This window comes from Chiloscyllium plagiosum, chromosome 20 (assembly GCF_004010195.1).
Source record: "Chiloscyllium plagiosum isolate BGI_BamShark_2017 chromosome 20, ASM401019v2, whole genome shotgun sequence".
Classification (NCBI taxonomy): domain Eukaryota; kingdom Metazoa; phylum Chordata; class Chondrichthyes; order Orectolobiformes; family Hemiscylliidae; genus Chiloscyllium; species Chiloscyllium plagiosum.
In genome coordinates this window covers 43,281,027-43,300,974 of record NC_057729.1, presented here as the reverse complement: position 1 = coordinate 43,300,974, position 19,948 = coordinate 43,281,027, and the positions used below count along the sequence as shown (strand labels likewise).

Genomic DNA, 19,948 nt, shown 5'->3' with positions numbered 1-19,948 from the left:
AGAAAACAGATTTCTTCAACCTAAAATTTTCACCTTCTTAGAAAATTGCAATTCAATTACCAGACTGCACATGTACCAATTTTCTCATTAGAATCAGGATGTTTTATTAGATCAGGAAGTACTATGTTCATTGGCATACTTGCATATGCTTCCACTTTGCAGTCTGAAAAGATTTAACTCCATCCATTAGTTGAAGGTCAATATTAAGGAAATTCTCAACATCAGTGTCTTAATCTGCGATAGCCCTTGCTACTACAAAACCTAACATATTCTTCTTTTGCAACTGAGACCTGAGTGTTTAGATTTTTAATTACAAATGACTAGCATACGTAGCAGGCACAGGATGTGGAGAATGCTGTACACAACCTTTTGTGCAGTTTTTAAAACCACAGAAAAAGTGCAAATTTGGGAAAATTACATTTCATTTTAACGAATAATTTGAGATGTATTATGGTGCGATGTGCTGATATCCAAGTGTAAAAGTGGAATTGTTGTGATTTAATTTGTCACTTTAGTTATTTAGTAATAAAAACATAAAAGCACATTATTTTTTTGCTCAAATTTTTATTTCTATACAAACATGAAACTTTTCATAACTAGTCTTCAGCTTGTTAGACAACTCTGAAAAGAAAAATAAAAAGCAAAGTTTAAAAGACATTCAGAATAAAGGCAAAGCAAATAAAGATATTAAACCCACTAGAACTTTAAGTTATTTAACATTTTGCAATTTATCGCAAGTTAACAAGAAATAGACCTCAATCTGCACTTTCACTGTAGTCATAAACTTATCTCAATATCTTGTACTTTATTGCAATTCATCATTACATGGACTTGAGGAATCTTTCACACTGCCCACTCCAACACACAAACCCTTTGAAGTTTTAAGAATGTAAGTGAAATACATAAACATTTTACCACAAGCACTCTCATGTATTTAACGCATAGAATCAGACCAATTGGCTCAAATGACACTTGCAATGTTATGCTGTACATGAGCCTCTTCCCACCAGCCTTCAACCATCCCAGCAACACCTTCTTCTGTTACTTTCTGCTTCATCTGTTTATCCAGCTCTCTGTTAAGGGTGTCTACACTATTTGCCTCAACTACCCTTTGTTTTGTTTTCAGTTCATCTGTGGGACATGGGTATCACTGGCTGGCCAGCATTTATCGTTTATTCCTAGTTGCCTTTGAGAAGGCAGTAATGAGCTGCCTTCTTGAATCAAAGCAGTCCATGTATAGGTTGACCCACAATGCCTTTCAGGGAGGGAATTCCACAATTTATGACGCAGCAACTGTGATGGAACTATATGTTTCCAGGAGAGATATTTCAAAGTCAGGATGTTAAGTAGCTTTGAGTTGGAGATGTTCCCATATATCTCCTTCCAGAGGGAAATGGTTGTGGGTTTGGAAAGTGCTAAAGGAACTTTGGTGAATTTCTGCAGTGCATCTTGTAGGTAGTACACACTGCTGTTACTGAGCAGTGGTGGAGGAGTGTGGATGCAGTGTTAGTCAAGTGGGTTGCTTTGTCCTGGATTGTGTCAAGCTTCTTGAACATTGTTGGAGCTGCACACACTCAGTACAAGTGGAGAATATTCCATTCTACACCTGACTTGTGCCTTGTAGATGGTGGACAGACTTTGGAGTGTCAAGAGGTGAGTTACTTACTATTGTAATCCAAGCCTCTGAGCTTATGTGGCAATGCCAGTTAAATTTCTGGTCAGTAGTACCCCCAAGATGTTGAAAGTGGGGGATTCAGTCATAGTAAAACCACTGAATGTAAAGGGGCAGCGGTTAGATGATCTCTTATTGACAATGGTCATTGCTTGCCTTTTGCATGGCGCAAATGTTACTTGCCTCATCAGCCCAAGCGTGGATGTTGTCCAGATCTTGTTGAATTTGAACACTGAGTGCTTCAGTATCTGAGGAGTTTTGCAATCAACAGCAAATATCCTCACTTCTGACCTTATGATGGAGGGAACATCATTGATGAAGCAACTGAAGATTGTTGGCCCAGCCCACTGTTTTAAGGAACTCCTTCAGAGATTTCTAAATACAGCTGAGATGACCAACCACCAACAATCTTGACATCTTCCAATGTGATTCCAGTTTTGCGAGGGCTCCTTGAGGCCACAGCTTTGATGGCAAGGGTTGTCACTCTCACCTCAGCTCTGGAATTCAGCTATTTTGTCCATGTTGAATCAAGGCTGTAATGAGGTCAGGAACTGTGTGGTCTGGCAGAACCCAAAGTGGGCATCACTGAGCAGGAGCTGCTTGAAAGCACTGTTGATTACACCTTCTATCATGTTACTGATGATTGAGATTAGACAGATGGGGCAATAATTAGCCGAGTTGGATTTGTACTGCTTTTTACATACTGGACATACCTATGCAATTTTCCAATTAGCAGGTAGATGCCAGTGTTGTATCTGTACTGGAAGAGCTTGGGTAGGAGCAGCAAGCTCTGGAGCACCAGTCTTCAGTATTAATGCTGGAGGTTGTCAAGGCCCATAGCCTTTGCAGTACCCGGCGCCTCCAACTGTTTCTTGATATCACGCGGAGTGAATCAGATTTGCTGAAGACAGGTAAGTGTGATTGCTGGAACCCACTGGAGGAGGTTGACATGGATCATTAACTCAGCACATCTGGCAAAAAATTGATATGAAGGCTTCAGCTTTTACTTTTGCACTGATGTATTGGAGTCTTCCCTTCATTGAGGATAAGGATATTTGTGCAGCTTCCTCCTCCTCCAGTGAGTTGTTTAATTATCCACCACCATTCACTGCAGATGTGGCACAACTGCAGAGCTCAGATTGATCTGTTGGTCACTTAGCTCTATCATTTGTTTCTCATACTGTTTGGCATCCAAGTTGTTTGGTAGCTTCACCAGGTTGACACCTCATTTTTAGGTGTGGTTAAATGTCGTTCCTGGCATGCCCTTCTGCACTCTCTACTGAACCAGGACTGATCCCTCGCTTGATAGTAATAGTTGAGTGGAGGATATGCCGGACCATTAGGTTGTATATTGCGCCGGGGTAGAATTCTGCTGCTATTGATGGCCCACAGCACATCATGGATGCCTAGTTTTGGGTGGTTAGATCTGTTTGAACTCTGTCCCATTTAGCATGATTATAACGCCACACAACATGACAGCGGTTATTCTCAAATGACAAGGTGTGACTTCAGGCATTGGTCACCTGTCATGGACAGGTGCACTAGCAGATTGGTAAGGCTGAGGTCAAGTTTTTTTTTTCTCTCTTGTTAGTTCCCTCACCACCAGCTGTAGACCTAGTCAAGCAGACTTGTTCTTTAGGACCTGACTAGCCTGATCGATAATGCTCCTGCCAAGACATTTGAAATCCCCTAGAGTAAATTTTATGCCTTTGTCCCCTCCGTGACCAGTTATTCAACATAGAGGAGTACTGATTCATCAACCAAAGGAGGACAATACGTGGTAACCAGCAGGAGGTTTCCTTTTCCATGTTTAACCTGAAATCAGACTTCATGGAGTGCAGAGTCAATGTTAAGGACACCCAGGGCAATTCCCTCATGACTGTATACCACTATGCTGTCAATGGAACAGGACATATACAGGGATGTTGATTGTGATGGCTGGGATATCTTCTGTCACATATGACTATACCCTTATGATGGATTCATGCTAGACTAATCTAAGACAGCTCTCCCAATTCTGGCACTGGCCCCCAAATGTTAGCAAGATGTTAGTTTGCAGGGTCGACAGACTGTTTCTGCACTTGGCTTTTCTGGTGTATATGTGGATATCAGATGGTCTGTCCAGTTTCATTTCTTGTTGAGACTTCCTAGTGATTGACACAACTGAGTGGTTTGTTTGGCCATTTCAGAGGGCAGTTGAGAGTCAACCACATTGCCGTGGCTCTGGAGTCACACATAGGTGAGACTAGACAAGAACAGCAGATTCTTTCCCTGAAGGACTTTAGTGAGTCACATAGGGTTTCCAAAGATTTCATGGTCATCATTAAATTCTTATATTGTCATCAGTAGATTCTTAATTCCAAATAAAAACTGAAAGAACTGCAGATGCTGTAAATCAGAAACAAAAATTGCTGGAAAAGCTCAGCAGGTCTGGCAGCAACTGTGAAGATCAGATGGTCTGTCCAGTTTCATTTCTTGTTGAGACTTCCTAGTGATTGACACAACTGAGTGGTTTGTTTGGCCATTTCAGAGGGCAGTTGAGAGTCAACCACATTGCCGTGGCTCTGGAGTCACACATAGGTGAGACCAGACAAGAACAGCAGATTCTTTCCCTGAAGGACTTTAGTGAGTCACATAAGGTTTCCAAAGATTTCATGGTCATCATTAAATTCTTATATTGTCATCAGTAGATTCTTAATTCCAAATAAAAACTGAAAGAACTGCAGATGCTATAAATCAGAAACAAAAATTGCTGGAAAAGCTCAGCAGGTCTGGCAGCAACTGTGAAGAGAGGTCAGAGTTAATGTTTCGGATCCAGTGAGATAGTGGCTGGGAAGCGGTCAGTGTTTATGCAGAAGGTAGGGTGGGGCAAGGAAATACAGAGTAAATCCAGTCCCTTGTGTATCCAACTATTCTTCTTTCTCTCTTTGGGCTCTATTCCCAATCACATAACATTTACTCTTTCTCCATGCCCCTATCCTATCTTCTGCATAAAAACTGACATGTTCCTAGCTACCACCAGTTTGGAGGAAGCGACACTGGACTTGAAACGTTAACTCTGAATTCTTTTCAGATGTTGCCAGACCTCCTGAGGTTTTTCCAGCAATTTCTGTGTTTGATTCTTAATTCCAGGTTATTTTTGTTTTTAATTGAATGCAACTTCTTCTACCACCTGCTATGGTAGGATTTGAATGCAGGTCTGCAGGACGTTAGCTAAGTTTCTGGATTAATCATCTAGTGTTGCTATCATTAGGCCACTGCCTCCCCTGTTGTGACTGTACCACATTATAACCAGTGAGTGAGGGGAAGCTTGTCCTGGATTCCTGACTGATTTTATTAATGACCATCTTACATTTACAGAGCTACTTCTGTTCTCATCCTGATTCCTGATGAAGGGCTCTTGCCAGAAACATCGATTCTCCTGCTCCTCGGATGCTGCGTGACCTGCTATGTTTTTCCAGCACCACATTCTTAACTCTGATCTCCAGCATCAACACTCCCTCACTTTCTCCTCTAATTTCTGGCATCCAACAAGACTTTTTTGAACCTTCCCCAGTACAACTATGCCCCCTATTACAGCAAGGTTTACTGTACTTAGTTAAACTAAGATTCCATCCACGTTTCATATAAACGTTATATTTAATTCCATCCTTCCAGAAATGAATCCAAGTCCTTTCTTTGCATTTATCAAATGGCCCTTTCCAGATCCCTCATTGCTATACCCTGTTTAGGTACTTGTTTTCCAGAGCAGTGCCCCCCCCCTTAATCTATTAAAACATTTTACCTCACACATTTACCTATATTGAAGTTAAATTGTCAAATATGTATCTGACAAGTGTATTAACATCTCCCTGTATTTGGGGACGAGTGACTGAAGTTATAGGAGGTCTGATTTTTTGTGAGAAAAGGAATCACATAATTATCACTTAAAATCTGTAGTGGATGCAACATATTGCAGACTATTTCAATGGGTGAAACTATGAGGTGAAGTAGTTTTCTCTTTGTTTGCCTTCGATTACCATCAAGCTATGGACCAATGTACTTGCACAACATCACAAAAGTGACCCCAGCGTGTTGGATTTAATGCAGTTAGATCTAATACAGGATGAAGTACGCAGTAACATCAGAACAGCACACTTTGAGCACTTTACTGCTCCTTGACCGCTCACAGATACCTCCCTCCCACTCTTGTTGCTCCTGAGATTTTAGCCATCAGTGATCAACACAAACTGCTCCTACTGGCCTGATCTGTTAGATCTGATTAGAATAGAAGATCTGGCTCTCCCACTTAACCCTTCAATTACAACTCTGCAGCCAGATCCCAGTGGTCTCACTGATGGCTTCATACATATGCTATTTATTCTTAGCTTCATTTGAATTAGCTTAATTCTCTAGAGGTTGGAAAAATACCCCAGTTCAAAGCTACCTACCCCACACTACACACCCCATCCTGACACACATTCTTCCTCCTGTTCATGTCACTATTTTTATTACCTAGTTCACCTTTTGTTCCAGGAGAAAGTGAGGTCTGCAGATGCTGGAGATCAGAGCTGAAAATGTGTTGCTGGAAAAGCGCAGCAGGTCAGGCAGCATCCAGGGAACAGGAGAATCGACGTTTCGGGCATAAGCCCTTCCTGAAGAAGGGCTTATGCCCGAAACGTCGATTCTCCTGTTCCCTGGATGCTGCCTGACCTGCTGCGCTTTTCCAGCAACACATTTCCAGCACCTTTTGTTCCAACTATGTCTCTGTAGTGGAGGAATCAACTTTTCCTCAATCAATTTGCTGCAATCATTCCGTTTATAATCTGGTTGAGCACTCAATTATTTTTTGGTGAAAAATCATAAACCTGAAAGTTCGATTTTCTCTCTTCACAGATGCATGATCTAATATTCCCATTTTTTGGTTTTTAATAAATGTCATGTTGGGCTTGGATCAAGAGATTAAAACATTCGGAAAGGGCCTATTAATTTGGTACAGCATGTGCAACAAACATGTTTCACTCCTCAGTACCAACATCGCCCATGTGTTAAGTTCAGAAATAAAATGACACAACCACAAAGAAAATCAGGACATTTAAAAGGCTCAAATATTCAACTTACTTGGCCACAATGCCATCATTCTTAGCCAGCCGCAAGATACAATCATCTGATTCACCCTGTAATTAAAAACAAACGGTAACATTGCTCTTCAAATATACATACCAGATTTAAGGGCATTTTCCAGTCACCAAAAGGCATCAGATGTTGCATATATTGCACCCACAGATTAAATGACAAATTTATAAAGTTAGCTCACTATAAGTCAGATACTTGAAAGACAAGAACATTTGAAACAACTTTGAAGTATCAAACTAAAAGTACTCATTCTGTTGGTTTGGGTATAAAAATAGGCTTCACTTTTGTGAGACTGTGTCTCCCTGTAGCTGAAAAATCACTGGATCCCTTCAGTGTGGGAACAGGCCTTTCAGTCCAACAAGCCCACAGCCACCCTCCAAATAGTAACCCTTCCAGTCCCATTCCCCTACCCGATTTCTCTACATTTAGCCCAGACTAATGCACCTAACCTACACATCTCTGAACACCATGGGTAATTTAGTATGGCCAATTCACCCTAATCTGCATATTTTTCCATTGTGGGAGTAAACCCATGCAGACACGGGGAGAATGTGCAAACTCCACACAGTCGCCCGAGGCTGGAATCGAACCTGGGTCCTTGGCGCTGTTAGGCAGCATTACTAACCACTAAGTCACCAGCTGAAGGGGTCTTCGCTGATATACAACTCTATTGATGTCAGTCACACTGTAGCACTGTGACCAAGTCTTATTTATCACAGGATCATCAATAATCTATTTAATTATGGAAGGACCCTAGTTACAAACAGCCTTTCCTCACATCCAATCAAATGCAATTATATGGGAATAAAACATTACCCCTAAAGGGATCCAGTGATTTTTCAGCTACAGGAAAATACCAAATTCTCATTTGGTGGGAGGGTAAAATTTAGTTTTGTTTTTTTTCTCCCTATAGAGTACCATCATTTTGAGCTGAATCATTCTAGAAGTGTCCGTCTCATCAATGAATGTTTCCAGAGGTAATAGATAAGACTGCATGCTCCTTTAATCAGTGTACTAACCAAGAGTCAGTTAAGCCAGGAAAAATACTCTTACAGTCACTCACTCTTAGTCAAGCACAGTAAACTAACAAGCAGTTTGGGATAAAAGCCTATGTAAATCTAGAGGGATATTTTACATGAAAGACAAGAACCAGATTTGTTTAAAAATGTCTATTTCCTATTATTTCTAGATTGGTTTCATACGTAGAAAAGGTGAAACTCTGGATTTGGTACATCCAAACAGTGGTTAATTCCTGCAAACGAAACTGCTTAGCACTTTCAGAAAGGATATGTTTAGTCCAGGAAATGTTTAAAAGCCCTCGAAATTCCCATTAGGTACAAAATGTAAATAAATTTGATTTAATGTTAGGATAGACAGCGTTCTATATAAAGTTATTACACAGTAACAACTTTAAATCTGAAGGTAGATAGAACTGGTGTCCTTCAGTATCACTAGAGCCTACACAACAAGACAAATGGAAGGTACAATGCCTAGGTAGGAAGATATTTCATTCAGTGCCCCTAGAATGCGTACATACCATTCTACGGATAACTCCACAGATAGCATAGGTTTTATGCTGACCATTAAATCTTCCTGTTACTTTGTCAACCTAAGATAAAATTAATCAAGAGATTAAAACATTCGGAAAGGGCGAACAGATATCTCAGATGTCTTAGAAACAGATTCCATAACTTAATACTGATATTTCAACCATTTATCACAATGCAATAAGAAACAATTGTGGTAATACACTAAGGATAGTGTAGTTGATATTGTAGATATAGACGTTTAAAAGGTGCTGGCAAAATACCACAAATTTAGCAGAAAAACAGGAACTTAAGAGTAGCAGTGGCAATGTGAATCTGAAACATAAAGGACAGAGATCAGAAAGTAGTAGTGAATGGGCATTTGTCGGGCCGGAAACACTTGTGGTGTTCCTTAGGAATGGTGCTTGGACCACTGCTCATTTTCAGCTGCAATAATGACCTGGACTAGAGTTAAGAGTTGCAAATACAAAAAATTTTGAACAATGAGGAATGAAGATGACTTCAGGAGGATGACGACTGGTGAAATGTGCAGACACACAGCAAATAATATTTAATGCAGAGAAATGTGAAGTAGAAAAACAGAGGTAACTTGAATTAAATGGCACATATTTCAAGAGAGTACATATACATAAAGCTTTGAAGGCAACAGAATACTTAAGGCTGTTAAAACAGCATATATCATGTCTGCTTTCTTCAGAAGAACAACAAATACAAAGGTGAATTTACACATTTTTCCAAGAGAGTGCATGTACATAAATTTTTGAAGGTGGCAGGAAAACTTAAGGCAGCTATTAAAACAGCATATGACAGGCCTGCTTTCTTCAGAAGAAGATACAAAGAATGTTGTGAAAAACCTAAATGTTAGCTGTGGCCTAATGTTAGGCTACAGCTACAGTAATTTCCAATTCTGATCCACACATTAGAAAGGATGCAAAGGTTTTATAAAACAGTACAGACCCTCCACCACCCAGAAGAACAAAAGCTGCAGGTGTATTAAAAAAGCAGCACTCCTCGCAAATTCTGCTTCAAGCCACAAACCACTGCTACTTTAAGCTATACCACTGTTACTAGATTAAAATTCTAGAATTCAAATTAATGTGGACCAGACCACATTTATTACCCATTCTGAATTGCCCAGAAGGCAGTTGAGTTAACCATATTGCTGAGGGCCTGTAGTCACAGACAGGCCAGACCATGTGAGGATGGTAGATTTCCTTCCCTGAAGGACTTCAGATTGTTTTTTTGACAGTTCACAATGGTCATCATTGGACAAATTCCAGATATTGATTGAATTTAAACTCCACCATTTGCCATGGCAGGATTTGAACCCAGGACCGCAGAACATTACCAGGGTCTCTGGGTTAGGTATAGCATCAGTACCATTAGGCCACCAAGTTTCCTCAACATGGCTGACTCTTCAATTGCCTAGTAAATCATTCAGTTCCAAAGGAAATTAAGTATGGACAACAAGTGCCACTTTTGCCTGTGATGTCTAAAGCCCATGAATGAATAAAGAAAAATCCAAAAACGGTGCTGGCCATGTTCTAATTGTATTAATTTCCATTCATGTTTGCTGACTGACAAACATCCCCAGTTGATCAACAGACTGACTTTAAAATCATAATGAGCTGAAAATGTGTTGCTGGAAAAGCATAGCAGGTCAGGCAGCATCCAAGGAACAGGAGAATCGACGTTTCGGGCATAAGCCCTTCTTCAGGAATGAGGAAAGTGTGTCCAGCAGGCTAAGATAAAAGGTAGGGACAGATCTTTCATATCTGTCTTTGTCCAACCGTCGTGTTGCCATGGTCTGGCGATGGAGGAGTCCAAGGACCTGCATGTCCTTGGCGGAACGTTTCAGAGAACACCTCTGGGACACCCGGACCAACCAACCCAACCACCCCGTAGCCTAACACTGTAACTCCCCCTCCCACTCCACCAAGGACATGCAGGACCTAACTGCTTCTAAGATTCTAATCCCTTGATTAAACGTTTGGTCACTTGCCCCAGTACTTCCTTAGTGTGGAGTTTGGGACATTTTATTTCATTAAGCGTGTTACTTAAACGGTGATGGGCAAAGAAAGCGGAACTCTCAGGATAGCTCTATAAAAATTCCTGTTTCCCCCCCCCTTCCATTTTCAGACACATAATGAAAAGCATAGCAGGAAGTTATTTTTAAACTATCTTTTCTCTTCAAATGACTGTTCTTTCCATTGCAATTTTAGTTCCCAACTTCATGCAATGCGCTCTCTTAAGGGACATAATCATGAGTTGTAAGGGTCAAGATTTGGGAACCAGTAGGCATCATTCCACTGCTGCTGTTTAACATATTTAAGTGCTGCAACATCACAAACACAGATGGACACTAATCATTCTTCATACCAGCCCTTTGTGGCAGCTACCTATTTGATTCCATTCCCCGGGTAACCAGAGTACTCCAATTCTCTTGAATTTAACTAGTAAATCTTTTGCTTTTTCAGGTAGCACATTTCAGACTGACACTGATTTATTGTCGAAAAACTGTGCCTTGTTTTTTGTCATTTACTTTAAGTCTGGCTTCTGGTTTCTGACCTTAGTCATTTGTCTCTCTCTTTAAAACAAAACCACCGGATTTTGAACAGTCCTGTAATATCTTCCGAATTTGTCCAGTGAACATAAAGTCCAATCCCAATACACCACCCACCCTCACTGATAATTCAGATTTACATGCTAGTTTATTAAAACTTAACTCACCTCAGCAATGTTGATTTGAATGGAAGCATGGTCCTTTGCAGCAATAATTCTGCTGCTTGCAGAGCTGAAAGAAACAATAACAATTTAGCTAACTTTTAGGCATGCAACACGAAAGTCAGTACGTGTTCTTATCTGATACTCACCATTTACGTGGAACGTAAAGATCAACAAATTCACCAGCATCGTTCTGCATGTTGGTTTTTTACAAATTGTGATTTTTTTCAGAGGCTGGATTTTAATTCAGCTGTTACGCAGAGATCTAGACACATACAAAAAAAGTTGAAAACTTCAGCACATTGTATCAAATATGAAATTAGATACTCTATTTCAACTAGAAATTAGTCAGCTTAGAAATAGAAGGACTGACAGTTCCATTACATTGATGAATCAGCAATATTACTCAAACATGGGATCAAAATTATATTAACGACATAGTAACTAAACTCGACTTCTGGATGAAGAATACCTTTTCTCATCTTAAATTTATGATGCTAATTACAACAATAGTATAACATTTATACTGCATCTTTAACACAATTAATCTCAAGGTATTTCTCAGATGCATTAAATTACTGAGTTACTTAAGATATGAGGTGTGATGACCAAGGCTTGGTCAAAGTAGATGCTGTAAAAGGAGGAAAGAAAGGTAGAGGCAAAGTCGAGCAAAAAGCTTACCATTAATACAACCAAAGGAACAGCTATCAAGGATGGAGTGATTAAAATCAGGAACACTTAAGAATTAACTGAGCTCAAAATCTTGAGGGTGTGGGACTACAGGAAATTGTAAAAAAAAAAGTGACAGTCCAGGTCATGGAAGATTTGATAGTAGGAAATGACAATTTCAGAATCGCGACACTGACTGTAAGTAAGCGAACACAGGGGGTGTAGACATAAGCAGTGGAGGATTAATAACTTCAAATTTAGAAAACAGATTCAACGTTTCTTCTAAGCTGTGAACATTTGTAGCTGCTCCATGGCACTGGCACACTGATCGTGGCTTTGAGAGACTTCCAGTCATTGCCATGCACAGGCCTCGGAGGACTGCACAACCGTAAAAAAAATTGAACACAAGACTGATAAGAACATGGAAGACCAGCCAGAAGTGCACTGTATGCCTAGATGCAATAAAGGTATGATCGGAGACAAAGTAAAAGGCAAGCAATATCAGAGATGGAAATGGGCAGTTTTATTGCTGGAACAAAAGTGTGGTTGAAAGCTCATCTCAGGGTCATATCTGACACAGGTTGCTAACCGACTGATTTAATCTCAGTGATTGTTGCAAGAGCGGAATTAAGTCAGAAACTATGGAACAAGGTTTGGAGCAGCGAGCCAAAATAGCTTTAAGTTTTCCCAAGGAAACCCAAACATATAAACAGAAAGCAGGAAACACCAGCAATGCTTCATCCGGAGGCTCACTGAAGATGTTACAAAACGTCTAAAAAACGTCTATGGTGACAAAACGTCTAAAAATTAACCTTCCAGCTCACCAAGCAAACCTACATCAAGAACCTCAACCTTGTCTACAAATCTTTTCAGAGCTCGCTGAAAGACATTTGCTTAAGATCACGTGAAAAGATTAAAGTCAGTCAAGTGTTTTCAATCACATCTCCATTTCAGTCTTTTTCTGACAAAAGTGAGTAAGAGATATGTATAGAGTGCTGAAGCAGTATTTGGGTGCACATTTAATTGATAGGCAATAAAGCCTCTGCATCGTTTAGCATGTGGAATCCAGGAAATAGCAGAGGAGTTACACAGATACTTTGCACTAGCCTTCATGGTGGAAAATACCTCAAACATTCCATTAATAGTAAAGAAATTGGGAAGGAATTAAGTAACATCACTACAGATGGAAAATTAGCCAGACTAACAGGGATAAATGCAGTCAGATCCACTGGCCCTGATGGCTTGCAACCTAGGATCTGAAAAGTTGCAGCTACTGAGATAGTGGATGCATTGGTTGTAATTTTTCATAAATCCTTAGATCCTTAAGAAGTACCAGAGGATTGGAAAACTGCCAATGTGATACCCCAAAAATTGTGTTTGGGGGGAGGGGAAGAGGAGGAGAGTAGGTGGATTAACCTAATATCTGTTGTTGGAACCAATTAAATAAGTTTTAGCAGCACATTTGTAAAATTGCTTTAATCAAGTAGAGTCAGAACGGCTGCATGACAAGGAAATTGTGCCTATTAAAGTTCTAGGACATCTCCTTCAGAATGGACAGAGAGAACCTGTAGATGTGTTGTATTTGGACTTCCAGAAGGCATTCAACAAGGTGCACCACAAAAGATTAAGTCATAAGAGCTCATGTTGTTGGAAGTAATATACTGGCATGAGGGCTGTAAACAGCAAGTGCAGACCAGGGTTTTTGTTTTCAGGTTGACAACCTGTAACCAGTGGGGTTCCACAGGGATTCAGTGCTGGGACAACTGTTAACAATATGTTAGTGGCTTGGAGGAAAGAAGGTGTAGTCAAACTTGCACACGACACAAATATAGGTTGAAAGTCAGGTTGTGAATGGGTTACAGTTTAGAATGATAGCGATAGGTTAAGTGGACAAAATGTTGGCAAATGGAGTATAATCTGAAAAAATGCGACGTTTTTTATTTTGGAAGAGAGAACAAAAGAACGGTATTATTAAATAGAGACCATATCAGTAATGTGAACAGTTTTGGTCCCCTTATTTAAGCCAAGATATCATTTCATTGGAGGCAGTTCAGAGAAGGTTCAAGAGGATGATCCCCAGTACAGAGGTTTGTCTTATGAGCAAGGCAAAACAGCTCAGGACTTTACTCACTGGAGTTTAAAAGAGTGAGAGATATTCTCAAGAGGATTCCTAAGGGGCTTGACAGTGATTGCTGCAATGATGTTTCCTCTCACTAACGTGCCCAGGACCAGAGGCCAACTTAAGACTCAGATAAGGGAGGATTATTTCTCTGAGGGTTCAGCATCTTTGGAACTCCTCATCACAGAAAGCTGTGGGGGCAGAGTCCATGTGCATAACGATGGCTGAGATAGATAGGTTCTTGACCAGTATGGAAATCAAACTTGAAGAGCGTGGTGCTGGAAAAGCACAGCCGGTCAGGCAGTCGAGGAGTAGGGGAGTCGACATTTTGGGCAGAAGCCCTTCATCAGGAATGAGGCTTGTGGGCCAAGGGGACTGAGAGCTAAATAGGAGGAGGGGTGGAGCTGGGGCGCAGGTAGCTGGGAATGCAATAGGTATATGCAGGTAGGGGTGACAGTGATAGGTTAGAGAGAAGGATGGAGCAGAAAAGTGGGAAGGAAGATGGAGGCAAGCGCTGAGGAAGGAGATGTGGCTATGGTAGCGAGTCTGCTTCAGGACATGGCTGAAGAGCTTCAGGGCAGAAGAGATGACGTGAGGGGTGCAGTGAGACTCACTGAGATACTTGTAGAGGGAGCAGGAATACTCCAAGGTAGGCATCCTTGGAAGAGGCTGAAAAAGCGCAGCAGGTCAGGCAACATCCAAGGAGCAGGAGAATCGACGTTTCGGGCATAAGCCCTTCTTCAGGAATGAGGAAGGTGTGCCAAGCAGGCTAAGATACAGTCCCAACCCTCGGACTCAGCACCGCCTTCTTGACCTGCAATCTTCTTCCCGACCTCTCCGCCCCCACCCACTCTCTCTTTGGCATACCTTCCTCATTCCTGAAGATGGGCTTATGCCCGAAACGTCGATTCTCCTGCTCCTTGGATGCTGCCTGACCTGCTGCGCTTTTCCAGCAACACATTTTTCAGCTCTGATCTCCAGCATCTGCAGTCCTCACTTTATCCTTGGAAGAGGCTTCAATCAGGTTATGATCAACTAGGAGAAAGTGAGGACTGCAGTACAGAAATCAGTATTACAGAGAAAAAGCAGGAAAGAATGACAGATCAGACACAATCCTCTTGAATGGCCTACTCTGGTTCGTATTTCTTACAGGTTTTAGTGTAAAGTTCACAGAAAGTTAGAATGAGAGGACCAGTGTTCCTTTATCAAAATGATTTCAGCACAAGATACAGCCAAATGACTAATCACGTTTGAGCCAATTCTTTGCCAGAGCAACGTATTTTGCCGAAAACTTCCCCACCCTTGCTTCAATGCTAGGAAAGGCTATGGCCAAAGGCAGGTAAATGAAGTTAAGATGAAAATCAGCCATGATCTTATTGCATAATGGAACAGACTTGAGGAGCTGAATGGCTTACTCCTGTTTCCTCTTTCTTCAGCTGCTCATCCAAATCCCTTAAAAACCATGACTGAATCCACTCCACTTCACTCCCAGGTTGAGCATTACAGATTCTAGCCACAAGCAAGTGAAAACATTTTCTTCCTTCCTAACATTAACTTTTGTTTCCTTTAGTTCTTGACCAGAACAGTTTCTTTCTGTCCAGACTCAGGATTTGGAATTGGTCATTTTGATGGGTATATGAAGAGAAAGGTTGAGAGGGATATTCGCCAAACGCTGGCAAATGGAACTTGGTAAGATTGAGATGTCTGGTTGGTAAAGATTATCTATGACTTCTCAAATAACCTCGAACGGAAAGCAATCCCAGCTCACCCAGTCCATTTAGGAAAATAAAGTCCCTCCCATCACTGTAACTATTCACATCAATTCTTTCTGCACTCAAACTTTCACACACTCAAGTTCACAGCTTGCCTGCTATCTCACTGCACAAAAAATAAGCCCAGGGACAGCACAGTGGCTAGCACTGCTGTCTCACAGCACCAGGAACCTGGATTCAATTCCACTCTTGATGCTACTGTCTATGCGGGGGTGAATACTGCAGATGCTGGAGATTAGAGTCAAGATTAGACTGGTGCTGGAAAAGCACAGCAGGTCAGGAAAATCGACGTTTCAGGCAAAAGCCCTTCATCAGGAATGAGGTGGGAGCCTTGGGGTGCAGGGATAAATGGGAGGAGTGCGGGGGTGTGGAGAAGGTAGCTGAGAGTGCAATAGGTGGATGCAGGTAGGGGTAAAAGTGATAGGTCAGAGAGGAGGGTGGAGTGGATAGGTGGGAAGGAAGACTTGACAGGTGGGACAGATCATGAGGATGATGCTGAGCCACGGGGCAGTGGGGTTGATTGGTGCCGGTGTCCTGGAGATGTCCTCTGAAGCACTCTGCGAGAAGGCATCCAGTCTCCTCAATATAGAGATGGCGGCATTGGAAGCAACAGATACAATAAATGACATGTTTGGAAGTGCAGGTAAAGCTCTGATGGATGGGGACGGGGGGGCATCGACATGACCAGGTAGTCACAGAGAGAACAGCCTTTGCGGAAAGCAGATAAGGCTGGGGAAGGAAATATATCCCTGATGGTGGGGTCCGTTTGAAGGTGGCAGAAATGTCAGTATATGATGCGATTTATGCAGAGGTTGGTGGGGTGAAATGTGAGGACAAAGGGGGGGGGTGTTCTTGTTGTGGTTGGAGGGGTGAGGTTTGGGGGCGGAAGTGCCAGACGTGGATGAGATGCATTGGAGGGCATCCTCAACCGTGTGGGAGGGAAAATTGCAGTCTTTAAAGACAGAGGCCATCTAGTGTGTTCTGCTGTGGAACTAGTCCTCCTGGGAGCAGATGCGAAGGAATCGGGAATACAAGACAGCATTTTTGCAGAAGGCAGGGTGGGAGGTGGTGGATTTGTAAAAAATGTCAATGTTGAGTCGGTATTCACGGTTGGAGAAAGAGGTCCAGGAAGGGGAGGTGTCAGAGATGGTCCAGGTGAATTTAAGGTCAGGGTGGAATGTGTTGGTAAGTTGATGAACTGTTCAACCTGTCCATGTGCAGTTTGCACATTCTCCCCATGTCTGCATGGGTTTCTGCCAGATGCTCTGGTTTCCACAGTCTAAAGACGTGCAGTGGATTATCCATGCTAAATTACCCATAGTATTCAGGGATATGTACGTTTGGTGTGTTAGCTGTGGGAAATGCAGAAATAGGGTAGGGGGATTTGGATAGGAGATTGACAATAGTGGCGTTACAACTGGACTGTTATTCTGGAGACCCAGGTAATGTCCTGAGGACCCAAGTTCAAATTCCAACATTTGTTGTGGAATTCAATAAAAATCTGGAATTGGGTGAAAAACACCATCTGGTTCACTAACGTTCTGCTATATTTACCTGGTCTGGCCTACGTATGACTTCAGACCCACAGCAATGTGGTTGACTAACTGCCCTCTGGGCAATTAGGGATGAGCAACAAATACTGGCGTTCCATGAATGAATAAAAATAATGGGCCGGAGTTGTGTGCTCTTTGGAGAGCTGATGTAGACGCTACAGTGTAGAAACAGGCCATTCTGTCCAACTCGTCCACACAACCCTCCAAAGAGTATCCCACACCTATCCCAGCAACCTTGCACCTTCCATGTCTAATGCACCTATGTTTGGACATTATGGGTAATTTAGTGTGGCCAATCCACAAAAAACTGCACATCTTTGGGCTGGGGGAGGTAACCCACACAAACAGGGGGAGAATATGCAAACTGCACACAGACAGTCGCCTGAGAGTGGAACGGAACCCAGATCCTTGTCGTTGTGAGGCAGCAGTGCTGGCCACTCAGCCTGTTCCCACACTGTGGGGATTCTAGTTTTGCATCGGCTGCTTTATTAATTCTTGTGAATATTTGTAATTATTTACATGAAGTGTATATTTTGCTAATTTTCTACGTGGGGTACCTGCACTACTCCGAAGTTATCTTGGCATTTCTCTCTCCTCACACATTATACCACAAGCGCTAATTTTCTCCCGCACTCTCTCCGCTTTATGGCGGGACGGCTTTCTCGGGGCGACAAACCGGTTCCTTGTGAACCGAGTGCGCCGTCTCCAAGGCCCGGGCCCAGAGCCTGAGGCCCTCTGGCCTCCGCACACGCGGCCGCTCCATCTCCCTGTGGCGAGCCCTCTACCCCGAGATCTCTCCCCCTCCCCCACCGAGCTGAGGCCCAGCGTGAACTCCCGACAACGGGGGCCACGACCCTCACCCACGCGGGTCCCGCTGAGGCGCCGTCTCCCCGAGAGCCGGACACACTCACCCTCCGCTCAGAATGGCGGCCGCCGAAAAGGAAGAAGGGGTGGAGCCGCAAACGGAAATATCGACACGGGAGAACGAAACTTCCGGTGCTGCGCGCGCATTGTGGGGCAAAGTTGCCGCATGCTCTGCGGGGCCAAGTGGGTGGGAGCTGCAGGTTCAGAGCATCCAGCTGTCAGCCTCGAACACACTGAGCCTTTTAAGATGTTTTCTCATCAGAGATGTGTTTAGGCACTTGTAGAGCAAGTGGGACTTGAAGCCGGGCTTCCTGACCCCGAGGTAGGGACACTACCATTGCACCACAAAAGCCCGTAAATTTTAATTTCAATTTCACGACCAACTGGATTGGGTGCTGCAGTGGTAGTGTCGTTTCTTCTGGCTTAGGAGGACCGGTTTCAATACCCGTCTGCCCCAGAAGCGTTTAATAACATATTTCAACAGGTTGATTAGAAAACATCTACAAGGCTACAGGCCAAGTGCTGGAAAATGGGATTACAATAGATTGCTCCTTGATCGTGGGCATAATGGACCTGTTTCTTTAGGGCTATAAATTCTCCACAAATCTGGAGCAGGTAGGACTTGCAACCAGTCGCCTAAATGTTTTGAAGATAATTCTCGAATCAACCGGTTTAGAGATGCTATTTTCCACTGGTGCAGCTGTTGGACTGGAACTAGGTATTTTTAAAAATTTCTTGAGGGTTCCTACCTCTACATTATTAAGTTATAGAAATAACTAAAACACATTTAAAAGCAGCAATATAATTTTGCTTTTGAAGTTCATAGCTCTTCTGGTATCTTAGTGCTTTCCTAATTCTATGATTAGTCTAATCTCTCATTTCCACACATCTTATTTTGCAATGAGCTTTAATTCTTATTAAATGGAAAGACACTTGTTTTCATTCAATCTTTCATTTTCAACAAACATGCCCACTACAATTTTCATGCCATTCATTGTTTCACTAAGTTGTGCATTTCTTCTCAGATTAGACTATCCCTTGGATCCTATTCAAACATTTAAAAAAAATTGGTAATGTAGCTGTCACTGAGCCAACATTTATTGTCCAGCCCTAAAGCAGAAAAAGGAATAGCATTTGGAACAGTGCTAATTAATTTGAAACACCACAAAATGACATCCATGTTAGCAAAACATTATAACAACAATAATTCTGGGGATCATACACAAGAGATAAAATAAGATCAGGCTCTTCTACTCATCATAGCAAAAAAATGGCAAAGCACCTAAATTACATAGGGAGACCGGTTTTAGAGCAGAAGTAAAGTAGGGGGTGATGTACATACAAATATAGAGGAAACAAATCACTCTAGAAGGCACAACATAGAGTAAAGTTGCAAATCACATAAAACCAGGTTATAGTCCAACAGGTTTATTTGGAAATACAAATCAGAGTTAACATTTTGGGTCTGGCAACCCTTCCTCAGAACGCCAACTTCTGTTTTTGTTTCCGATTTATAGCATTCACAGGTCTTTTGGTTTTATTTGATAAGGAGTTCTATTTCAGGTTGGTGAGACTTGTGACTAGTGGCATTCCACAGCGATCAATGCTGGGACCACAATTTTTACAATAAGGAGGAAGTGAATGTACTGTAGCCAAATTTGCAGAGAATACAAAAATAGGTAAAAAGGCTGCAAGTGAGAGGGATACAAACCCACAACAAATCCACAGCAGGGTCCAGACTCTCGGCAAGGTGGTTGACTCTTAACTGCTCTCTGTGCAATTTATACTGCCCTAGCCAGTGAACCAGCCACATCCTGCAAATGAATAATAAAAAAAATTAGTGAAATTGATAAGTTAGCTAAGCAGGCAAAGAATTGGCAAACTGGGTATAATTTGGAAAATTGTAAAGTTGC

The 19,948-nt window shown here is 42.0% G+C and overlaps 1 protein-coding gene across 2 annotated transcripts; it reads right to left on the bottom strand.

Annotated features, from left to right (window-relative positions):
- Positions 1–520: 520 nt before the first annotated feature.
- rps21 (ribosomal protein S21) lies at positions 521–18,182 on the bottom strand. Of its 2 annotated transcripts, XM_043710634.1 has the most exons (6): positions 18,083–18,181; positions 11,208–11,323; positions 11,065–11,128; positions 8,325–8,396; positions 6,773–6,828; positions 521–621 (listed from the first exon to the last, which is right to left on the bottom strand). In XM_043710634.1, the coding sequence occupies exons 2-6, from the start codon at positions 11,255–11,257 to the stop codon at positions 612–614; spliced, it is 252 nt and encodes an 83-aa protein (XP_043566569.1). In that variant the 5' UTR covers positions 11,258–11,323; positions 18,083–18,181; the 3' UTR covers positions 521–611. The 2 variants fall into 2 exon arrangements, with proteins under 2 accessions (XP_043566569.1, XP_043566570.1); XM_043710635.1 differs by lacking the exon at positions 521–621 and having other exon boundaries at positions 6,769–6,828; positions 18,083–18,182.
- Between the last annotated feature and the right edge of the window lie 1,766 nt (positions 18,183–19,948).